Here is a 24,341-nt window from a genome sequence, read left to right on the forward strand (position 1 = left end):
CTGCTTTTCCCTTTAGCCATACCAGGACAAGTGCATTTAGAAAAAGCTTCCCATAGGCCCTCCCTTATCCCTCTGTCATTCTTGACCCTGCAGAGAACCCTAAGGCTGGGTCCTGCTCTAAAGCTCAAACCCTCCTACGCTGATTTCATGTCAACTTTCCTACAGTATGGATTCCTGAGAGCTGAGCTCATTTCACACAGGCATGTGCATGTATTCCCTCTTCTGGTGAGTGATATCTCCAGCATTCCCTATAACTTCGCAAATAGTTTCCATACACTTCGTAACTTAATCCAACATCTCTCATCTCCTTCCCCATAGAACTGTGAGAACACAGGGGTTAAAAAAAAAAAAAAGTGGAAAATAGAGTAAAAAACCAAGGGACAGGGACCAGCAGGAAACCAGAGCAGACATTACTCCTAAGGAAGTCCATGAGTAAGGAGAAGCTTGGTCTGGTGCCAGCTTGGCAAGCCGTGATTCATCCCTCTCCACTGGTGTTTCATTTTGAACTTGAATATGACATCCTCCACTCCTAACCTGATGTATTTGAGTTCCTTCCACTCCAGAGGTTGAAGCTTTCCCCAGGCATGCAAGGGAATTCCATCTTAACCTCCTCCTTGCTGCCAGCAAAGCAACTATGCTCCCCACCCCAAGTTTTCAGAGCAGAAGCTTTGACTCCTTCTGGTTGAAGAGATTTAAAACAAACAAACAACAAAAAAAGTCAGCACACATTTTTTACCTCTATCCCTTTACGTTTTGAAGCTAAGATGAAAGGATTAGTGTTTTATTTCTCTTTTAGCCTAGGTGGGCTGCTCTGCTAGCCTCTGCCCCATCTACCATTGTTGCAGGTAACAGCTGTTGGGATTGCAGCTGCTCCTGTGAAAGAAGCCTTGAACTGTGCTGCAAGCAGGCACCTGGCAGTGCTGGACCCAGTTGTTCACAGTGAAGGAACATGCGAGCTTGTAATTGTTCATGGCAAAGGGAGCTTTTTAATGACTTCAATTAACAGAGAGAACTCCAGTTAGTTCTTGCTATACAAAAGTGTCCACAATGTCATTAAAACGAGATTTACAAGTGTCATAACTCTCAGCAGCATAGTCAACAATACAGCCAATCATTACAACTGAGCACCAAAAGAGAAGGGGGGAACATCATACCACTGAGGAATTGGACGAAAAGAAAGAAGTGTGGGGGGAGAGGGTGCAGAGGAAAAAAGAAAAGTAATTTTTTTTCTTTTCAGTCTAGATTGATTTTATTCTACAAAATGCTACTCAGTTAAAATTGTAAAAGCAAAACCATTTTAATATGTTCTTTCTTTTGTAGCAGCAAGCTTTCTCTAAACCAGCTTTTTGTTTTAGTGCAAATACTGTAGGCCTGTAATTCAGTAAAATAACAAGAACAGAAAAGAGACAACACCAGAGAGAATGCCTCAGGGCTGAAATTCCCCAGGACTGCAAGAACGACATCAAGACCACTGCGAGCAAAGAAAGGTCCCACTTCAGCAGTCATCTTTAAGAACCTCTGTGGCAGAAACAATTTCACTGCAGACAGACAGTAAAAAAGAAAACCCATGATCTAAAACTTTTGAGGAAAAAAAGATAATGGCGCCCCCAAACCTTCGACAATCCTCGTGGTCACCTATTAGTCACTGAGACTTCATTTCACTTCTGACACCTGCTTCACAGCAGCAAAAGGCTGCTGATGCTTTCAGTTTGTCCCACGTGAGTGGAATCAGAACCAGGCCCTTTCTGTATCTGAGGATCTTAAAGCAGACTTTAGTGACACTAGTAACTTATGTCTCTAATTAAGATGCACTATCCCTTACTGATGTTACTTTGAACTACACAGTATATCAAGATATATACAACAGTTTATCCTCTCACTGAGCAAAAACAATTGGATACCTATTTCCTACACATTTTAATATGGTTTTAACATCAAGTAACCACAAACAAGAAAGTGGAATAACCCTTTAATCATACAGGATAGGAGGGGAACAATTAAGTAAAACAGGTTTGGGTTTTATTATTATCTTGTACTCTGAGATTTGTCCTGAACTCCACCTACTGTTCACAGAGGAATGATAATGCATCTTTAAAAACATATCTCTTTTTACATTTTATACAGACAACAACAAAACTCAGATTATTTTATTTAAGGAATCAAAAAAAAATTATTAGCCTAAAAAAAAAAAAGATTGTAGTATTTTTAATGCTTTCTTTATTATATCCAAGTCTTGAACAGAAAAACAAAAGATGTAAACATGATAAATAAATAAGAAATAAATGTATATTGTTCCCCCCACCTCTTAAAATGTTTGACTTGGCCTTCCTAATGAAAATGATCTTGTGTCATGATAATAAGATTTCTTACATTTCAGAAGTCTGTTTTAAAATGAAAAAAAGCAACAACCAAAAGGGAAAAAAAAAACCAAAACAAAAAAAATTGCAACAACCAAACACCAGGAATGTGATTTGGGTGGATGTTAAATTAATGGCGGGCAGATCTGCTGGAGCAGGCACAAGACGGCTGCCTGCCAATAAATAATAAGAGACCAGGGAGAAGGGAGGTGTCTTAGGTTTGTTTTCCTTTTGTTTTTTTCTTTTCATTTAGGATGAAGGCCAGGTGGATCCTACATACAGTAAGCAGCAAAATTAAAGGTTCAGATGAACTAAATAGATCATTTAAATAATAATTATAGAAACACAACAGAGAGCTACTGTCCCCAGCATGTTGGTCCCAAATCCCATCACACCACAAGTGGATTGAGACGTACCCAGTCTCCACATCTAGAAGAAAGGAATATGTGAAGGCAATGCCACAACTGGGAAAGGAGAAGGAGGAATGAGGGCAAAACTGGAATGGCAAACATCACCTAGAAGCTGAATGTTTCCTTCAATGCAGCTGTTTCTACTCCTCCCAGTTTGGCACTGATTAATTTAGGATGTTAGGAGAGGCTTTGTTGGGCCAGTCACCAGGGGGCTGACCCAACACAAGCTGAAATTCCCTGGGCCTTTATCTAATGACTTCAACAACTCTGTTAGCACTAGGTACAACAGCTCCCATATCCCCACTACATGCAGAACATGGAGACACTACATTTAGGAATCAGCAGGGAAGGTACTCATGGAAAATAACATTTTGGGCATAACAATCAGTTCTCAAAGAGCACACCAGAAAACACTAAAAGAATAATGTAGGGCCAGATCAAAATGGGAGTGAAGTTGTACCTGCCTGCCAGAAACTAAACAAAAGGCTGATCCACAAAACACAAAAGGCTGGAGACCAGCAATCCCAACACAGATATTCTTTGAGAGACTTGAGGGAGAAAACAGACAGGCTCAAGGAATCTGTGGCTTTTTCCAAACAGTGGAAAATAATCCTTTTTTTTTGAGAAGTTTCACATGGCTCCCATCAGTATCACAGGTCAGGAAAGGGAAGCATCTTGTTCTGTCTCTGAGCAGGTCAATGACCAGGCAGGAGGGCAGTGGACAAGGACCAGCTGCAGATCCTTTTGGCAATGATTCAGTGACCAGAAGCAAAGGTAGGTTTTTGTTGTTCCAGCAGTTAGATCTGAGGAGACACTGGCTTCTTGAAGCCCCTACAAGGGGTGGATGTTCCTGATCTTACAGGAGACAGCAATCCTGGTCAGCTAGCCTCAAAAGTAGCTGCATCATTTTAAAACTCACCCACCACTTGTCAGTGTTGTTCTCCTCAAAAATGTGTGGAAATGACATGCATGTTTTATTAACAGTTTTAGATTCTCAGTCCAGAGTGACCCAAACAAGCATTTGGCAAAATGCAAACAGAGAAGCTGCAGTTTCACCTGAAGTGATATCATCTATGTAAAACCCTAGGAAAAGTGGATCCTTTGTGCTAATTATGGGAAATTTAAGATCTACTTTATTAGAAAGGAAGTTTTGATGTACATGTAAGGACAATACAACTCCTTTACTAATTTTACTTACTGTGTGAGCTCCATTTGAAACCTCTAGCACCAATATCAAAATGGATGTGTTTAAGCAATATAGAAAAAGCCTGAATCCAATCAGCTTTATGAAGCAAAAAGATCTCTCACGTATTTCTGGCACTTTTGGTAAATACTTGGGTTAAAAATAATAGTTATAATAAAAAAGCCAAAGTCCACCTTTAGAGCCGGAATAGTGTCCCGTTGAATGGATTCAAGGGATGGGCAGTGGCCAGAGTTTGAGGGAATTTAGCCCTGCTGAGTAAAGTCCCATTTCCACAAGACTGAAACCTATTAATTCCCAGTGGAGTTGGTGGGGACTGCAGCAGTTTTGCATCTCATGACTAGCCCTGTAATTGTATAATTGTATGCTGCATTTCTCCAGGTCCAGCCTGAACAAGAAATGCTAGTTTTGGCTGATTAAAAAAAAATTTTTATATATATATATATATATATATATATATATATATATGTGTGTGTGTGTGTGTGTGTGTGTGTGTATAAAAGAAAAAGACAAACTCACACCAAAATAAATAGCTGCCACCACAGCTTCAATAGGCAGGACCAAAGAGCTATCTCCTAAGTGGTGTAGGTGGCAAGCTGGACAATCCTAGTGTGCACAGAGTCATGGTTTGCCAGTGCTTTGACATCAATAGGAATTGAGCTTGGCTCCAAGTGGAAATAGATTACACACATTACTGTTTCCAGCAGTGAACATGAGCACTGGAGAGCTTGTGCCCTCTCTGAGCACTTAGTAGTAGCAGTCAAGCCCACAGCTAGAGAAGGACCCAAGACTAGGGAAAGAGCTCTTTGGTCTGATTCTTTGTCTTCAGGTCAACAAAACTACAACAAAAGATCAATCTGCAAAGAAAATGTAAAGAAAAACCAGAGGCCAAAGACCAAGGTGCAAATAATGCTAATCGATTTTCCTCAGCTGTCAATCTGTCATTTGCCAGAGCTTGTCAGAAGCTCTGTTTTAGTTCAAACAGGTCAACACTTTATCCATGCCATTCCTGCCCAGTCAGGAGCTGGGGCCTTGTGGCCTGTGCTGTGCTGGTAGATATGTGCTGCTTTGTTTCCCAACAATGAAAAAATCAGCAAGGGTACAGCCAGCTAATTTCACCGTCTCAGCTGCTGCCAGTCTCCATCCTAGATTTAAAGGCATGTGGTACCACCTCTTTTTTTTGTACCATGTTCTGCAAATATGGCCAAGGGGAGGGGAAGATTTACTAACAGGAAGAGATCAGCCTCTGAGTCAGGAGCCCTGATGGGAAGGAAGATGTAATACTCCCTAGACAGCAGGCAGCCCAGGAAAAGTAAACAACAAGCAGCAGACTTGATATCCAGCAAGCCAGGGTAAAACCCTGCCAGTGACTGGTAAGTGCCAGCCCAGCAGCTTTTCTGATGCTACTTTTGCCCTGAGATGCTAACTTGGTTTTTCGAGGAGCCCAAGGGGATAAATATATCCACATTTTTTAGAAGAAAGGCTTCCACATGAGACGTCTGTCGTCTCTGTGCTAGAGACTACAAGCTCTGCCCTTGCTGCTGAGCTCTTGGGCTCCTCTTGGTCCCCCTTATCTCCTCTCCCAGCTGTCATCCTCCTGTCTGGGCAACCCTACATGTTTCCCACAGCTATTCCCAAGAGCAAAGATCCTAATTAGACTTTAGAGTTCAGAGAAACTGAGTGAAATGTAATGGGATTGACAACATTGGAAATTATATGCAGAGAGAGAGAGCGAGCACGCAAGAGAGAAGTTGTAAGATCAACTAACCAGAATGATTTAAGCACAGAGCACAACCGCTCAAGTCAATCCACAAAGGAAAGGGATGACTAGCAACTGTCTGCAGCTCGCCTTCAGTCCTGGCCAGGAGCACTCCCCAAGTCCACTACGGCCACAAAGAGGTTTCCACAGGCAGTCCCTACAGAGCAGACATCACCCTCTCCAAACAACCCTGGCGTGTCAGTCCCACCCTTGCCGTTTCCTGCCTCCAGGGAGCTGGCGTTGGTCCTCACTCTCCTTCCTGGAGCTGTAGCACTTCCCCATCCTTGTTCTTGCTGCCCTTGTGCTTGAACGATCCTGTGCCTGTCTCTAATCCCACGAAGGGGGCTCCCCCCATGGTGCTGTGGGGGATGTAACACACTGGCAAAATGGGGGGCCGCAGGGGGATTACAACGCCAGCAAGGTGGGAGAGTTCAAGGAATCTGAGGACTGGTCCCCACTGCTGCTGCTCCTCCGGTGAGCTTTAGAGCAGGACTCAGAAGGGGAGAGAGGAGACTCCTGATCCAACACGTTAGGGTAGGTGAACACCAAGTTGGAAGAGCCAGGAGTGATGGCTGGTGTTGAGGTCACCACAATGGGAGTGTTGAGTGCCTCCTCCCCATAAAAACCTCCAGCAATGCTGATGGGCTTAATGACAGACCTCTGGGCTTTGTCAAGGACCAAAGAGGAAGATGGGATCTCTTCCTCCACAGGCTCCTGCTTCACCACCACCGCTCCACTTGCTCCAGTCCGAATGCTCTGGAGGCTGCTGGATGGTGGGCTGCGACGTTCCTCGGGGCTGATTTTGCACACAGGGCTGTGCGCCACCAGCATAAACTCCAGCTTCTCCTTCTCCTTCTGGAGCTCAGCGATCTCCTTTTGCAGCACTGACTTCTCCTCCTCCAGTACTTCAGTTTCCTGCAGACAAAAGGAGAATAAATAAATAAAATGGCAAAGGCTCTGGAACTACTCCTCACCTGGAACAGGGCCACCAAGTCCAGATCCCATCTGGCACAGGCAGATCCACCCCAGACTCTTCATGAGCCAAGCGGACACAAGGTCATTGCCAGTCAAGCATCTTGTGTTTCACATGCCTATTTGTAGGCTATTCCCAAACATCACCAATCTAAGGGTCATAGAGAATCTTGTGGACTTTCCTTAATTTTCTGATGGCTAGTTTTTCCATTCTGTCTTGGCCTGTGACTTCAGTCTTCTCCCTTGCTGTCTGCCTGACAGACACTTTAGCAGAGGACCCAGATCTCCTTTCACAGTTTTTTTATGTTAGGCTAGTAATATTCTTTTCACTTTGACAGAGGTAGTATATAGCAGTCTCTAAACTGTTTCCATTTTATTTCTGTAGTGCATATTACAGATTAAGCCTGACACTTGTCTAGCTCTTGCCTAAAGGACCAACACTGGATCACCCCCTGATGCATCCTACGATTAATACATTTATCTTTCCTGTGGTCGCATCACACAGATGGATCACAGTCAGTCTGGGAGCAGTTAGGACCTTCCCATGTGAGGAGCTTGTAACTTCACAAAACTCAAACTCAGCCCTTCAGGACATGACTTCCCACTTTGCACACTCCTCTTACTTCTATCACTTTAGTCATAACATTTCTATAGGATGTCCTGCCTCCCCTCCACTGAGAACACTTCCTAATTTGAAGCAGCAGCACATTTCACAGATGTGCTTTCACTGCTGCTGTGCTTGTTAACAAGATCATTGGATAAAACCAGGCTGGTTCTTGACCAGGAGCCTTTCCTTCAGCTTATTTCACACAATCTAATTGTGTCTTCTCTTCAACCAGTGCCTTAACCACCCCTTGGTTCTTATGCTCAGCTCTGCCTTCTCCAGCTTTACTAATTATTACTCAAACAGCATCAGGACACACATCTCTGTGGTGCTTCCTTTTTGAAGGAAGTCAGTTACTACCCCACCTCCAAAGGAGGAGTAAGCCTAAAGGGTATAGCTCTGATAGCTACACATACCATCTCCCTCGTTTTCAACAGCTTTCAGGTGATCCTACCTCTTCAGTGTTTTTGTCCTTAAAACCTGCCTTTGAGGCACACAGTGTCTTTATTTCCACTTATGAAAGGTGACCAGAGTCAGGGAGACTTGTGCTAGTTCAGAGGCAAGAAGGGAAGAGAGCCCCTAGGACATTTTGGGCACTGAGCAAAGAGAATTTTAGGGTCCTAAGCTCCAGGGCCAAGTCCCCCTCATCAGTGGCTGTCGATGTAGGAGCAGTACCCTTGGGCAGCCTTGGATGAGGAAGGCAAAGTGCATTTGAAGCATCTTCCTCCATGTGCTGGCGGAGGAAGAACAATGTCCTTGGCGCTGGTTGGAAGGGTGGGCGACAAGGAAGCAGAAATGTATGCAGGGCACGTACCGCCTGGAGTTTCTCTGTTAGCTCTCGACGCCTGTTACGACACTTAGCAGCTGCCAGCTTGTTCCTCTCTCTCCGGATCCTTCGCTTCTCTTCTTCCTCAGGCGACAGCTGTGGGCAAGTGCCAAGAAAATCCAATCAGATCTGAGCAAGGCATGCCTTTAAGTTTGTGAGGATTTAACCACAATGCAAAGGAAAAAAGCCTGATCCAGCAGGATGCTGAGCACTCCCCCTCGTCACTGATGTCAGCAGAAGATGAAAGCACACAGTATCTCTGCCTGCACCAAGTCTTAGCAGAAGGGAGAGGAGAAGGAGCAGGGCACAGGGAGAAGATTGTGTAAGAGGACAGTGAATCTGCACCAAGGCCAAACAGATAAAAGATGCTCTGATTGTTTCACAACTTGGGTGGTACGTTAAGCAAAACCAGAGCACGATGTTGTAAGTGCCTCTTTCTTGAAAGAAAATATCTGCTGCTTCCCACACAAAAATAGTTGTTCTCTTGAAGGTCGGGATGGTGTATAGGGGGAGACAGGGAAATCAGCAGAGCTCCCATGAAGTCCGTGAAGCAACAATGATTTATACCACCCAAAAATCTGACCTCAGATTTTTGAGCACTCAGCGAGATAACACACTGCTTCTTGCATCAGCAGGCAAGGCTCCAGTGATATCAAGGGCTTCCTGAGGCCAGCTGACATCCTCACTGATGTAAATCAGGAGCAATTCCATAGAAACCCATCCAGCTACACTCTTGCGAAACCAGAGGAAGTGAACGGGAGCTCGCAAGACCCGGTCAAAGCTATGCCCAGTTTTGGGGGTTTGAGACAAGGTTTTACAAACCCCAGCAGCAGCAGATAGGCTTGTGCCATGGCCAAAGCCAAGGAGCCAGTTCAGCAGGGCACAGAGTGGGCTGTGGCACCCAGCATGCACGAGCCATGCAGACAGCCCAGCAAGGGGATCCAGCTGGATCCATGCAGACAGAGCAGCACGGGGATCCAGCGGGAGCCACGGGGATCCAGGGCACGTGCCCAGCCCTTCACTCCAACCTTGTGCCCTACACTTCAGCCTCACCCAGCCGGGGTGTGCTGCAGGGACTCTGGCCTGGTGACTGTAAATGAAAGCAAAACCCTGACACCTGGCAAAGCACATGTCAGATCTCACAGACTGCCAGCACAGAATGATAAGAAACAGCTCTTCAGAGAAGCTTCAGTTCTAATATCTCCACGGACTGTCACTATCACAAATGAGACATTCACAGTTTTACTATCTTTTCTTTTTAGTGTTAGTTTTACTCCAACCTCAGCCTAGTTTGTTTTGGCTTGCTCTATCTCCCTAATTTTGATGTTTGCAGTTTCAGTAAGTTAACTTCAGCCTCTGGGCATTCAGCTCACTCATTTCTGCTTTTTTCACGATCTGATCAGTGCCTATGATTTCACCTGCATGTAACATGAGCCCCTGGATGCTCACTGAGCAACACAAGCAATTCTAGAACTGCAGGACACAGAATGTAGGCCCAAAAGCTTTTTCCATCAGCAGCTCACAATGTCCATCCTAAGGCCAGGTGTAGCTCCATTCTGCTGGGCAGACTATTTCCCCCAGTAAGGAGCCCCTGCAGGCACTGCTCTCCCTGCTACAGCTCTGCCCACTGTCTTCCCAGCCCACACGAGTGCAGGGTAAAAATGTACTTGCACACAAATATCTACAGTATGGCAAAGCATTGAGCATGCACACAGAAGCTATGCTGACTTGGGGCCCCTGTATAGAGTTTTCAAGAGCCTTTTCATGCTTTGGAAGCACAGATCTCATTGAAATATGTTTGGAGTAAAATTTCTGCTCCAAAGGCCTTCAGTAATTTGAAAATTATCTGTTTCGAAGACTGCTTTACAAAAATTGCACAGGCAGGGCAGAAGCCCCTAATCTATTCTTAACATTTTACCAGGTCTAAAAAGGAATATTCCATCAGTGGTTGCTGGATGTTTGAAAGTGGTTGGATTTGGCACTCTTTGTGCCCCTGCTGTATGTGTTATTCGTAGCTTGTCCAAGCCCAATACGTGCATTCACTGTCAGGAACGTTCATCAAAACAGGCTCTTTTCATAAAGTGTTACACAAGGTTTTCCAAAAAGGCACTCAGATGTGGTGTTCAAAGCACCAGCGTAGAAACCTGAGCCAAAGGGCCACAGTAAAAAGCCCGGGTACTGCCTTAGCACGTGTCTAATCAAAAAGACTTGGCTTTGAATGACCCACAATGAACGGCTTGCAAACAAGCCACAGGCCAGGAATTGCTTGGCAGGCATCCTTCAGCAAATAACTCTGAACAACAAATAAAGCAGAGAATATGGTGATCTCTTCACGGCCAATTTGTGAACACAGAGGCAGCATTTGTCAAACAAATTAGTTGTTGCTAATTATTCCTCCAGCTCTGTGAGGCTTTCTTTGGCTTTGGACACCAGCCCTGCATGCAGGGAACAGGGAAGTAGCTCCAGCTGGTGGAAAAGGCTGGCACGTACCCGAACCACCATGGCTACTCCATCCTTCCTCCCAAAAATGGGTCCTCACTGCAGCTATACCAGCTCCCCACACAGAGGTACTGCTAAACTCTATCTTTAACCTCTTGGGTCTAAACCAGACAGCAACTCCACATAAAATATCGGACTGTGAATCAAAACAGATGACGTAAAAGTAAAAGTAGGGCTGGTGAGTCTTATTAGAAACAGACCTCACGCAACAGCATGCGCTCGTGTCTGGAGGGTGCGCCGTGTGTCTCACTGCACTGCTCTGCAGCGACCCACACAAATGCTGCTTGGGAACAACTTGGGGAGATCAAGTTTAGTCAGATCTATTTTTTTTTTTTTTAAAGAGAAATCAGCCTAGCACTGTGAATAGCTGTTCACCAGACAGCCATGGAGAAGGCTGATTCTTACTTGGAGGAGAACAACAATGCTGGTTTCCAGAAGATAAGATGCCTGCGCCTAGTCCACCAGATCCAGGGTCCCAGCTTGATAATCCCATTAGGAAGCTGCGTACAGGGCAGCAGTGGTACAAGCCACCTCATGCCAGTTACAAAAATACCTCTGGGTTTGGAGCAGAAAAATCTCTTTTGGGATCCCCACCAAACTGCTTCAAAAAGATCAAGCAATTACAGGTTTGTAGTGGGAAGGTGGATTTAGACCCCAGTCCTCCAGAAGGCTCTTCAAACCAGAGTTGAGGTGCTCTAGGGAAGCTGTTCCTCCCTGCACGATGCTGGCTGGGACTGAGGGTATCGCACAAATGGAGACAGAAGCAGTGCTAGCAGCTACAGAGCTGACAGAAAACACTAGCTGATGTAAGTTGGTGTCAGATTTGTAAAGGACCTACATGAAAGCTGCTCTGCTTTCTTGGAGGTTTCCTTCTGCCTGGAGCGGCAGAGACACTCAAACCGAAACCCAGGGCTCAACTTCAGAGTTTCACCTGCTTTTGAAACCAAGCCACAATGCGGGCTGGTGGTGCAAAGTGTTGGATGAAGACTGGGTAAATCTCACCATATGATGAGGAGGCAGCAATAAAAGTCACCCTCCAGCTTACACCCTCCACCACCCTAAGAAGCCCCAGCACATGAACAGCACCAGGGATCGACCTCAGTGCTCCCTTGTGGTGCTGGGAGATCTCATGAGGGGTGGGGGGGCAGATCTCTGTACGGCTGTTTTCAAGGCACTCCCAGCTGCTCTTGCCACTGCAGTTACCTGCTCATCTCTCCGTCTCCGTCCTACGGTGGTCCCGATGGTTTTGATGACCCCAGGACGCTGGAGAGCCGTGTGTCCGGCCACCGAGGACAGCGGGGGCAGCGGGTGGCTGTAGGGGTGTGAACGGGAGTAAGGGCTTGACATGGAGGTGATGACGGTGGGCTGGACCATCCACTGCAGGTCTTGGCTGGTTGTGATGGCGTTGATCGTAGGGATAAAAGCGCTGCCTGATCCTGGCATATCTACGCGAAATTTCTGGGATGAAAGGCAGAGGAGAAGAGGGACAGAGAGCAGAGAAGAAACCGTCAATGAGAGCAGAACATAAGTGGTTACTCCAAAACTAGCTAGGCCCTCACAACTGGAACCAGTGAGGATCAAAGTGGCACCTGAAGCAAGAACACCAGTAGCTGGTGCCTCTGCAGCATCTTAAGCTGCCTCTGCCTGCCACAGCCCCTGAGGAAGGCACTGGGCTCAGGCACTTCTCCTCCAGAGCAGCCCTGCCCTCTCCCAACCCCTTTCCTCTTCCCCCACACAGCTCCCCAGCCTACCCTAACCCAGCCTCCCCTCCCAAGCACCGTCCCCACTGCTGCCACCTCCTGCCAATGCCCACCACTCCTTCCGGCATGGAGCAAAAGGGGAATTAAGGAGTTTCTACCGAAACACTTCTCTTCGAGCCCAAAGAAAAGGAAGAGAAACTTCAGTTCTGAAATGCCATTAGGAAGCAGAGCACAACCTCCTTTCACCAAAGGATTGCCCTGAAATTTGGGCTTGGTCCATGCAGGGCTTGGCAGGGCAAGAACAGCAGCCTCCTTCTCCTTCAGTAGCTCTGTGCTCACCGAGAAACCCAGCCCTGAGATGGTTACGTGCGAGGATATGTATTTTAATAGCAGCCTATAAAGTAGGTCTTAGGATTCAGATCGGACAAGTTCCCTGCAGCTCTCTGCACTGTCTAGACAAAACAAGGCAGCAGTAAAACCAAGGCAGCAGGTAATGATCGCCTCCAAAATACATGTACACCTTCTTTCAGACAGAGGTAAATCCATCTGGATAATATGCTGGCACTAAATTGCAAGGAAAACAATCGCTTGTCCCCGGAGGGGGAAGCAGGAGAGAAAGAATGTTTTTGTCTATGCAGAGCTCCTTCAGGAGGCTTTCAATGGTTAGACTGGAATTAACTCACAGACAGGCCTTGCTCCAGCAATCACTGAGCAAGGAACAGGGCTTGTAGGACCCACAGCTGTCACCACCACTGGTCTGTAAGCCTTGAAATGACTCCGTGAGAAATGCACATTCTTGGGTCAACAACCTGGCTTCCCAGAGAAGCGAGAGCCCTTGCATCAGCCTGACCTCAGCACAGGTAAGCGTCCCAGATAAGGGACACCAACACAGATTTCCTTTTCAGGGTGTGCCTAGTCAAGCACCTTAAGAGCTTTGTTAAACCAAGGCTACTGCAAATAGTATTTCACATGCTGATAGCTAGAGCACTTCAGGCCAGCATTAGCGAGCTGCCAGCACCTGGAGACCAGGAGAGCCAGTCTGAATACTGACAGCTGCTGACTTACACCTCTGAACAGCTCAAAATCTAGCAAGGAAGGATGAGAGAAGGAAGGAGTGAGTCAAGTTAAGCAGGCGGGGAAATTACACGGAGAGGATGACACTGGTACCAAGACCTTGGCAAAACCCCCAGCAGCACCTCAGAGATTCACTTGGAGCTTGAGTCCAACACAGCCTCAGCTCATCCCACATTTCAGAGTCCATGTCACCTCCCCCAATTAGTTAAAGAGGCTCCAAGCCACAGACTGTCAACGCTGCATCAGAATTTATAGGTGCAAATCCCCTCCTTTGCTCTGCATGGTGTAGGCTGTGACCACATGGCACAGAAGAGGATGCGTTGGTGCCTCCATAACCAGAACACAAGAGGACCTAAACCGCACAGAAGGGAGGAAGTGCGAGGCCAGTTGAACCACGAGCCCAACTCAAGGGATGTGAGCCCTACTTCCAGATCCGCAAGTGGCTTCTACCACGACCATTACCTATCTGTGCCACCACCCTCCCTTTCATATCCAAAAAGCAGAGAAGAAATGTCCTGTCTTCCCTGCAGGGACACCACAAAGCAAAACATCCAGAGCTTCTGCCATAGAGACACCACTGGCATTCCAGAGCTAACCTTTGCCTCCAACACCCAACAACATGCTAAGAATTCCCAATAGAGGTTGTGAGAGTCAGTTCCATCACTAAATCAACCACATAAAATACCAGAATCTGACATAAAAATCAGGGTCCAAGTATTAACTAAGCAAGTGCTCCATTTCTAATCACTCCTGTATTCAACCTAGGACCCTTCTGTAACACTAGTAGAGGTCTCCTGGACAGCAAAGGGGATTTGCTCAGTTCAGCCACATCCCTCTGTAGCTCCACAATGCTTGCTTGCAGACCTGGGGGGAAGAGACCAGTTCCTCTCTGCCATGCCCCATCTCTGTCACCAGCTTCCCTTCTAATAACTCAAAATATCTTAGAAATAAAAAAAAAAATAATAAAAAAAAAAAAAAAAAAAAAAAAAAAAAAAAAAAAAAAAAAAAACCAAAGCTGTATTCTGTACTTTCCAAAGGCAGTATTTTTCCTGGATAACTAATTAAGGGACCCACTGCTGTGGCAGGCTGAGTCTTCAGACACAGTGTGCTCAGTCTAACACCAGGTTTTACAAGCAGTGCTTCCTAACTGATCAGGCTTTCCCCACATACCTGTCTTTCCCTGCTAGGACACTGCATCGCAGCAGCCCTGCCATCCCAAAACCCTGCAGGGCCCCACATTCTGCCCAGTGGCCATCAGTTCTTACCCCTGGCATGCTCCTGGTTGCAGTGGCAGGCCCTGAATTCCCTGTCACCTCCCCTGCACAGCCTCTCTGTGCACCAGCCTCCTCACACAAAGTGCCAGAACTTCCCCCAAACTGCAGCCCCGTCTTTGCTCTCCTCACCTCTTCTGCTCTAATTGAGCTTCAATGCCCCTGCCAGCTTGACAGCACTGCCTGCCCTCACCCACCTCCCCACTTTCCAGACCTCCTCCTGCCTTTGCCTCTCAGGACATGCACAGCTCTCCTCTGCTGACCCACGAGAGGCTCCTGGAAGCAGCTCTCTGCCAGCTTTCAGTCCTTCCTCTCTACAAGAGTTCAGTGCACTACAGAAAGATGAGGCGATAGGCAGATTGCAGGGCTACACACACAGCACGCGCTCAGCCACGAACCCACCGCTCTCCTCCTGACCCAAGCAAACGCAGATGAAGGTATCATTAAAAAACCCCAACAACTAAACAGCAAACAGAAAGAGTCCTGTTATTAAGTGTGCCAGGAACTGAGGTCAGTCTCTGCTCTGCCTTAAAAATATGGGGTTGAATGAGAGCCTTCTCAGATCCACAGTTGGGGGAGGCTCCAGAGAGTCCTGCCACAAGCAGGGACAGACTACGTTAGCAGCTCACAACTTAGCTGCAGAGACAGCACAGGGACATTGTAAGCTTTGGCTTTATGTTGCCCTTCTCCACCCTAAGGTTCTATAGAGCAACCCGCTGTGTTCTTTGGTCCATTCTGGACCTTCACTGATATCTTTAACAGTGCTGAGCAGCACTAGAAACCAGTCGAGAAATGAGTATAATTGCTGGGGGGGGGAAATCAAACCCAACAAGAAAGTGACTTAGAAAAATCCTAGAGCATCTTCAACATTACTCAGTTACCAAATATAGGGTATATGTGATATATCTTACAATAAATACAAGACCCTTGTGTCTCTCCTATGTTGAACATCTCCTCGAAGGAAAACTGGACACAATGCTTTAATATCTCAGGGGAAATTTGACCACTCTGAAAGAGTACACAAACTCTTCCCATTAAAGTCTATGTTTACCACAAGGCAAGTCAGTGATTAGGAAAATAGCATGACATGCAACCTAAAAGAAAATTGTTCCAGTGCTGTGCTGTATGGGAAAAAATAATTAAAAAGCATCAAAGTTTTGGCTCAGAGACACAGTTTCCATTTAAACATGTGACTGATGCATCTTTTCTTGCTTTTGGGGGGAAAAAAAAAGAGAGCATAATAAAGAAAAAATTTCAGCAATGCATATTGTCTGTAGTGATAAAACTGCAGATCTCCATAGACCAGAATCAGCAGAACAGCCCAACTGCTAGGGTAAAGGCAACGCTTACATTTGATCCTAATCTACAACATCTGTAAGGATCAAGGGAAAGACGGAGCACAAGGCCTTGAGAAATCTCCCGGATTCTTAAAGAAAACATTTATGTTCTCGCTAAGCCAACGTCCTGCTCAAAGCCCTGTTTCAGATAGTAACCCTAGAAACTGGGCTCTGGTCCCCGGATCAGACGGCACGCACACCAGCTGCCTGGGGAAGACATGGAGCCCCAGAAAAAGGGGAAAACCCAGTTATTGCTCAGACTGTGACAGCTCAAATGTGAAGCGCTGACGGAGTTTCTCGACCTCCTGAAGCAAGGGCTTGAATCCAGAGCAGCTGTTAAATCACAGCAGGAAAGGGAGAGTGAGAATTTGCAGTTTGCCGGGCGTTCCCAGCTTCTCTAACCCCCTTTCCCGCTCCCCCACCCTGTCCTAGCGTTTACTGTAAACCAGGGAATAAGCTTTATCTGAGCTAGAATCCCTGGAAACCCCAGGCTGCAGCCCGCAGAGGGCACCAGCGAGATGCGTTTGGAGCAGGCGGGGAGAGGCAGCGAGTCATTTCTGGTAAAACTTCTTTAATGTGAGGAATGTCACGGGCTGGTACGGCTGGCAGAGTTTAAGACTGGACTTTTTTCCTTTTTAAATTTTTTTCTCTTTTAATTATCCTATGACTCCTTGATGCGAAGGCTACACTGTGGTCACACTGCCCGTTCGCTCGTACAAGCCACCCAAGAAATAATATTGTGAGAAAAAGGGGGGGGTGGGGGGGTCAGAAGCCCAACTCTGAAAAGGCAAAAAAGAGTGAGGCTGGGCCAGCTGATGTAAACAAGTTATGAAATAACCCAGGTTTGTATAACTGGCCCGATTGTGTAATGCCTTCCGCCGAAGTGGTAGATTTAGTCGATCTAGGCATATAAGTAATTTCGAGGTATTTTCTTAGGAAAATGAAAGGGAAAAAACCCAAACCACAAGACTGCGCTTTCAGGTCCGTGAATTCACGCCGCTTCCACAGGAAATATTCCCCATTCTCGAAGCGCCGACCGGTAATGGGGCTTGAGTAGGGAGCGGGGCCGGGGAGCGCGGGGAACGCACCGGCGAGCCCCAGGAAACTCCCGCTCGGAAAAAGCCACGGCCGGCCGGAGAGCGGCCGGCGGAACCAAGGAGCGGGCGGGCAGAGGGCTGAGCACAGCGGCACTCCGCCGGCCGCGGGGTGCCAGCGTGGGCCCCGTGGCAAAGGCAAAGAGTGTCAGCGCCTCGGAGACAAAGTTTAATGGGGGAGAAGCGGGCAGACAACCGCAGGCGCTGGAAAGACCCAGAGCCCACTTCCAGCCATCCTGCCGTGTTACACGGCGTCTGCGACAGCTCCGTGAGTAACTCGGGCGGCACCTCCTAGAGTCCCAGCGAAGCCGCCCTAAGTGCTGCGGGCGAGCCCCGGGCACCACCCGGGCAGGCGCGATGAACGTGGACAGCGAGAAGCTCCCAATGAGAACAAAAGCAGGAAGGAGGAAGAGTTCGGTCGCCCCTATATTCGCGTTACCGACCTCGCAGAGAAGTCGCCCGTAGGAGCCCTTTGATTGCCGAGCGGGTCCCGGCCCGGCGCTGCGGCGGGTGCCCGGCCGACAGGCGAGGGCTCGGCACCGACACCTGGCGACCCCGCTCCACCTGGGGCCGAGCCAGCGGAGACTGCCCGCCAGGCGCTCCCTCACCGCACGTCCCCGCTCGGGGCAGGCCGTGCCTCCTACAACGCTCCCGGCCCGACAGGCGGGGAACTCCGGTCAGCGTCCCGCCGGACGCGTCGGGGCACCCACGCCGGGGAGGGCGGACAGGGAGGGAAGGAAAACGGCGGCGCCCAGCTAAGGGCGGCGGGACGGAGCGGAGGCTGCGGGCAGCCCCGCGCCCCGGCACCGCCTGCGCCACCGGGACCGGCGCCTCTCCGCCGGGCTCCCGTGCCTCCATCGCGGAGGAAGCGCCGGCCGCTCCCCGGGCGTGGCGGTGAACTCCCGTCCCGGGAGCGCTCGGAGCCGCCCCCGGAGGGACCGGGGGAGAGGGGCAGCGCCCGACCCTACCTGCTGGGCTGCGCCGCTCGAGTAGGTCTCGGGGTGTCCCGGGGAGCCGCTGCTGCCTCTGGAGGAGGTGTCGAAGTTCCCGGGGTAGTCCTGGTACATGGTCCGAGGTCGGCCCGGGGGAGCCGCGTCCCCGCCTTCCCACACCGACACCCGCCGCTCCCTCGCCGTCTCCCCGCCCCCTTCTCCCTCCCGACCTCTTCGGCTCTTGCCTCTCGCCTCCCAACGCTCGCCGCGGAGAGGGAAAAAAAATAATAAAGACGGCTTTGGAGACGAGGAAGAAAGTGGGAGGGAGGGAAAGGTAAAAAAAAAAAAAAAATAGGAAAAAAGAAAAAAATTAAAAATAAAGAGATAACAAAAATAAAAATAATAACAATGATGATAAAAGTGGCTCAGTTGGCAGTCGAGTGCCTGCGGGACGGGACGGGACAGCAGGACTCGGCGGCGCGGCGGGAGCAGAGCCGTGCGCGCAAGCGGGCGCTCGCCGATGTCCTCTCTCCGCGCTGCCCGGTAAAACTCGCCCCGCCGGCGGAGCGGCTCCGGGCCCGGGGGCTGCAGGCGGAGCGGTTCTCCTCCGCCCCCCCAACCTCCTCCTCCACCACCACCACACACCGGCCGCCCCTTTTCCCGGCGCGGGGTGACTCAGCCGGGTCTTGCGCCCCGCGGCTCGGCGGCGCTGCGAGCCGGAGCTCCGCGCGCCCGCGGTGACTCAGAGCAATGGCATCGCCCCGGCCGCGCTCGCTTATTATCCGCCCGCCGCCGCACCATGTGCACTCGCACACGTCAAACCCGCGGCGCACCGGCCCCACCTTGGCGCGCGGAGCCTCCCACCTGCCGCCGCGGCGGGGGAGGCGGGCCGCCCGCGGGGGGACGGCGCCCGCCTCGGCCGCGCCCGCCGCGCCGCCCGCCCCGCTGCGCCCGCCCCTCCCCGGCCCGCGGTCAGGGCGGCTCGGGCGGGGCGGGCGCAGCGGCGGGGACAGCGCGGCGCCCAGTTCCCGGCAGGCCCCGCCTCCCCCCGCCCCGCTTGGTGCCGTCCGCTGTCGCACGTTGCCAAAAATGGTCATTTGCGTCGCACGACGCGAGCGCGGGTTTCCTTGCCGCGGATGACGCGCTGCGAGAGGGATTCCCTGCCCGGCCGCCGGGATTTAAAGGGACAGGCGCACCGCCGGCAGAGGGGAGCGGGGGTGGCCGCGGGAAACGGCGCAGAGCTGGCCGCACAGACCGGCCCGCCCCTCCACGGTGTCTCGGGGGCCGTTTGATCCAGCCCTTCTCCCTGCAGGAGGGTGCTCGGCACCAGGGTTGCTCCAGGGCTCGGTGCGTTTTTCAGCGCATCAATAAACCAAGCGTTAGACTCGTCTAGATTTTATAGCATTGTTAAACCAGCTTTATTTTATTTATATTTATTTTTATTATTTTATATTTCTATTGTTTTATATTTTCGTGATTATGACTTATATTATTTTAATTTATTTTCATTAACATTTTTCTTATATTTACTAATACTATGTGCTATTATTTTTTAAATTTCTTTTTAATTTAAAATATTTTTCCTATTTATTTTTCATGCAATTTTTAAATTACTGTAATTTTTATTCAAATTTGATAACCATTCTTACATCTCCCCCCTTATTTAATTTTTAATTATTTAACGTTTAGATTTATTTTTACTTTTTAAGTGGATCCTCCTAGGATCTGCAGAGCCACTCTAGGTCTCCGAACCAGAGTATGTCACAGGAACATGGGGTGACAGCCCTGGGCTTCCCTGGAGCAGGAACTCGTGGGACAAGGACTGTACCAGCCCGCCGCGGGTGGCTCTGGCATTGCCAGGTCACTGACTAGAGCAGGCTGGAAGGTGGCAGAAGCAGATAGAGCAGAGCCATGCACACGGAGAACGCGGGCTCTGAGGTGATCTCCAGCGAATACAGCAGTGATGCTACTTCACAAGTTGTTTCAATGCCGGTCCTAGACACAAAGTGTCTCGTTTCCACCCTCCCTGGAGGATTTGCCCATTGCTGGGCAAGTCCTTTTTGCTGGTAGGGAGGGAGAAGTCATCTAAGTTCAAGCTATAAAATCCCATTTAAGCTGTCTCACGGACAAAGTATTTTCCCACAGGAGCCCATCTGAAAGCAGTGGGCTTTCCACTCACACTGTGCTCCTTGGAAGGCAGAAGCAGCACCCATCTCAACCCTGGAGACTTCGGGGAACTCTGAAATGAAGCACCCCATGGGGGCTAAGTCTTCAGAACTCGGTTATTTTTTAGCACTGACCCAGAAATTTGGGACTAAAATTCCTGCCTATGCAGTTTAGTTTTAGTTTAGCACCTTCATTACTCAGGCAATTGAAATTCTCCCCCAAATTAGCTGGCCTATTTCAGGCAGCACCTGACTTTGGGGGAGGTGGGGAAAGGGCTGTAAAAATATACCCATGTTTCCAACTCGAACTGCACTAGGAGTGAGGGGTGGGAGGGAGAGAGGTGCTCTAGCAGGCACAGTGAGGCCGTGATGTGTTTTTCCCCTTGGGTGGCAGGTGATCAGCACATGCTGCTTTCTGCTGGAAAGAGAATTAGTTCAAGATGTGAGAGGAATCAGGCTGCAGTTGTCAAGAAATGAAGAGTGAAAGGGTAAAATAAGCATCAAAATAAATAAACTTAACAAAAGCCGGCTGGGTTTTGGCTGGTCACCACCCTCTCTTCTGCCTCCCCCTCAGGTGAAGGATGCTGCTGGCTCCGAGGCTTACCAGATGTTAGGAACCTCTGCCATCCCCTGAGCTCATCAGCCCTGGCTCGGGTCCTGTTTCACATCAGGCTGGTGGGTTTGTAGAATCCAGTCTGCTGAGCAGCAAGAAATGCAAAAAAGTACTTGTTGTAGGGAAAGAGTGACAACCAGAAACAGGGAAGCAAGATGGGGGTGCTGGAGCATTAGTGTTGCAGCATTTTGCAAGAGGAAAAGAGAGGTGTTTTTCATCCCTCCTAGAATTGTTTCTATACTTTATCTTCAGCAGTTCATTTACCCTAAACTACCTGCCCTCCTCATGTTTCATCTCATGCTCATTTTGAACGTTGTTTTCAGACCTTATCCCAACATAATTTGGGCACATCTATCCTGTCCTGCCGAATTTGCATGACATGTAGTCTGGGAACAGCTCGTTTGAAATAACATTCAAGGGCTGTTTTAATATTTGGCTGCAGCTAATGTGGATGCAATTAGCTGACACTTGTAAATCCCCAGGTTAAAAGCCCTGTAAGAAACGCAGGAAGCTGAATGCACACCTGAGGCCAAGCCCTCAGCTCCTGTAGGGTGATGAACCTCCCTGCCACAGCTGGACGGCACCACCTTGCCCTCCGAAAGCTCCTGACCCACACCCATCAGATGTGATGCTGAAGCTTTACCAAAATACACATGTAAATGTTTATTTACATTGACTTCACTGGAGTTCCTTCTGCCCTGGGAGCACAAAACCCTGCTGGCTATTACAGGTTCACACGTACAGAAGGGATTGGTACATACCATTGGGAAAAAAATATTCCGTTCGATTGAGTCTCCTCATCAGCCCCTTTGTAATATTTTTTATTGTTTTGGATTGAAGGAACTCAGACTAGCCTGGCTCTCAGTACCCCAGACACATGCATTTTTAATACTCATCCAGACCAAGCTGCATTGTGCAATAGGCTCCCTGCTTCCAAAAAACAAGAGATAACATGTACGCCTGCCTAGTCCATTCTTGCCTGAACCAAAGACAAATTAAGACCAGCCCAGGTTCCAGGGCAGGAGAGGATCATTGTAAGGCAAATGAGACCTTGGCTCCTCAAACTTCTCGATTTCGGCAGCAATTAGGAGCCTGAAACCCAGACCTGGGAATGCTTTTCACGGTGTTTTTACGGGAACAGCGGATAAAGGCACTTCGCAGCAGTTTAGCCTTGGCCCTCGGCAAGCACGCGTTGGAGTCGGCCGTAAGCGCCTCTTCTCCAGCCCCCCCAGCAGCGCTGGGCTGCACCAGCCACACCGTGCCGCTTGCCTGAAGGCAAGATCATTGATTTTCAATTGAAAATATATGCAGCCATGATTCTCCTTCTCCTTGCTCTTCTTCCAACCCTTAAGACATCTCCTGTAAAGAAGACTGCAGTAGTCACTTCACCTTAAATGTGTATTGCCACCAGTGTGGCTGTTCCTGCAGTGGGGCAGGGAAGCTTCGGGACCGAGGGGTGGCTGCAGAGAGGTGGGACTGAAGCACACTGGTGGGGTGTGGGGAGCTGTGGACAACCTAAGACAAATCATTCACCTCTTCTCCCCATACAATTCCTCATGTCCTGTTTTAAAATTCACTCCCACTTCCCTGCAAATTGGTGCTTTCTCTGTCACTGTTCATTATTGCACAAGTGACTCTTTTGTTTCCCCGAGACCTTTCCCTCGAGCTCTCAGGAGAAGCACATATCCAGGGTTCTCCAGCCCTTCCTGACAATTCCACTTTCATCTGTGCGTGAAGTCTGCTTTCATATTGTCTCTTTAAGTGCTAAGAGCAAGTGTTTTGATGTTAACTCCTGGGAACGAGCTCTTAAGCTACCACCTCACGCTTAATTACAGTTATTTATTAAGTACTCCAGCATATCCAAGGGAGAATGGAGGTTTTCTCCTTCAAAGGGCTTCTGGATGCGGTTCCTCAAATACTTTTTGTCAAGCACAGAGATTTTCCTACCCAAGTCCTCTTGGACCATGGAGCCCTCTCCCCTGCTGATAACCCCACGGTATGGGGCCATGGGGCCTCCCTCCAGCAGCACAGCATATCTTTAGGGCAGGGAGGCACTCCCCTCAATTGTTCTCAGGTGACTGCAGCCACAAAGTCCCTGTGTTCAAGCCCACAGCTGGCTCTGCCCCACATTCCCAGCAGGATGAGTGCTGCCATAATGTCCAGTTCAGGGTAATGACACCAGTGCTGCCACTCTTACTGCTGCCAGGTGATGTGGTGGGCATCATTTAACTCTTTTCCAGTCCTGGTGCAAATAAAAGCCCAGGACAAAGCCAGATGCTGTGATGCTCTTCCCTTTTCTGAAGCAGGATTGGGTGATGCCAAGGGTCTGGGATACAGGTGGGGAAGCAGCAAGGCAGTCCTGCAGCAGGATGGGCACCTGAAGCCCCTGGCACTGCTTAGTCAGGCTGGTGGTGTGGCTGTGGTCTGGGAGCAGCAGTCAGAGGTCCTGCTGGCTCCCACAGGGTCAGCTCTGCAGAGATCTCAGACACCAACATGGCCAAACTACTTCAAAGCAGAAGTGGCTTCAGCCTTCTTAACATGTTCCAGGACAAAGATCCTACCAACCCACAGAGCAGCAGGTGCAAGACATGGATGGGAACAAGGGCTCATTAGGGGTGACCACAAGGCACCGTTTACAGTGCTTTGCTGGTGTAGGGAAGCAGAAAACAACTTCAGGAGATCCCTGCCTAGGGATGAACAAGCTTGCTCCGAGCCCCAGAGTACGCAGGATGTGAGAGATGGGAACAGAGATCCCAGGAGTCTAGCTCTAAGACACCTCTTGGCACAAGATGAACAGTCTTATCTCGATACTTGTGTTTGTTTGCCCAGCTCCAAACCTGTTTCAGCAGCGTGAGAGCCTGCCTTGCCCCTCTCCTGCCTCCTGCAGAGTCACCACCTCTGGTACCAGTAGCCAAATGGTCAAAGGAGCCTCATCCACTCTGAAGCCCAGGGACTTCCCCAAAAGATCCCAGGCAGTACTGCCAGCACAGTCCCAGCAGGAGGTCTTTATGGGATGGGAGCCCTGCCCCTAGGAGCTTGAACCTGGATCTTTCCCCATTGCCCTGTCTAGTAAGAGACTTGAATATTTTCTTGCTGTATTTTGTGAACAGGGCCTCACAATCACATTTTCTTGTCTCAGAGCAGTGGAAAGGACTGGAAAACTACCTTAGGAGTACAAAATCCCACCCCTGCCAGTGCCCCATAGCTCAGCTGAACAGGTGCTGAGGACTTCTCACCTGAAGTGCCCATGCTCAGGGGCAAACACAACCAGGCCACAGCCACGCTGATGAGGGGCACAGAGCCCTGTGCAATTGCAGCCTGGGGTGGTGGGATGGGCTCTGGCCAGTATCCCTGCTCTGAGGGTTTCCGAGGTTATTCCCTGAAACACGTGGTGCAGGCCAAGTGGATCACCCAGCTGAGCTTATCAGACAGCTCATTGTTCCTGCCTGAGTGATTCAGCCCCACCAAAGTGCTCCCTGGAAGCACAGCACCCAGGAGGAGGATGAGGAGGAGAAGGAGGGAGGTGT

General features: G+C 49.2%; 1 protein-coding gene across 2 annotated transcripts; it reads right to left on the reverse strand.

Annotated features, from left to right (window-relative positions):
• Positions 1-957: 957 nt before the first annotated feature.
• Positions 958-18,215, reverse strand: FOSL2 (FOS like 2, AP-1 transcription factor subunit). 2 transcript variants are annotated; one of them, XM_030235612.2, is made up of 4 exons: positions 18,073-18,215; positions 11,832-12,086; positions 8,118-8,225; positions 958-6,642 (listed from the first exon to the last, which is right to left on the reverse strand). In XM_030235612.2, exons 1-4 carry the CDS (start codon positions 18,169-18,171, stop codon positions 6,133-6,135), a joined length of 972 nt encoding a protein of 323 aa, XP_030091472.1. In that variant the 5' UTR covers positions 18,172-18,215; the 3' UTR covers positions 958-6,132. The 2 variants fall into 2 exon arrangements, with proteins under 2 accessions (XP_030091472.1, XP_050828667.1); XM_050972710.1 differs by lacking the exon at positions 18,073-18,215 and adding an exon at positions 17,548-17,673.
• Between the last annotated feature and the right edge of the window lie 6,126 nt (positions 18,216-24,341).

The sequence above is a fragment of the Serinus canaria genome, chromosome 3 (genome assembly GCF_022539315.1).
Source record: "Serinus canaria isolate serCan28SL12 chromosome 3, serCan2020, whole genome shotgun sequence".
NCBI classification, from domain to species: domain Eukaryota; kingdom Metazoa; phylum Chordata; class Aves; order Passeriformes; family Fringillidae; genus Serinus; species Serinus canaria.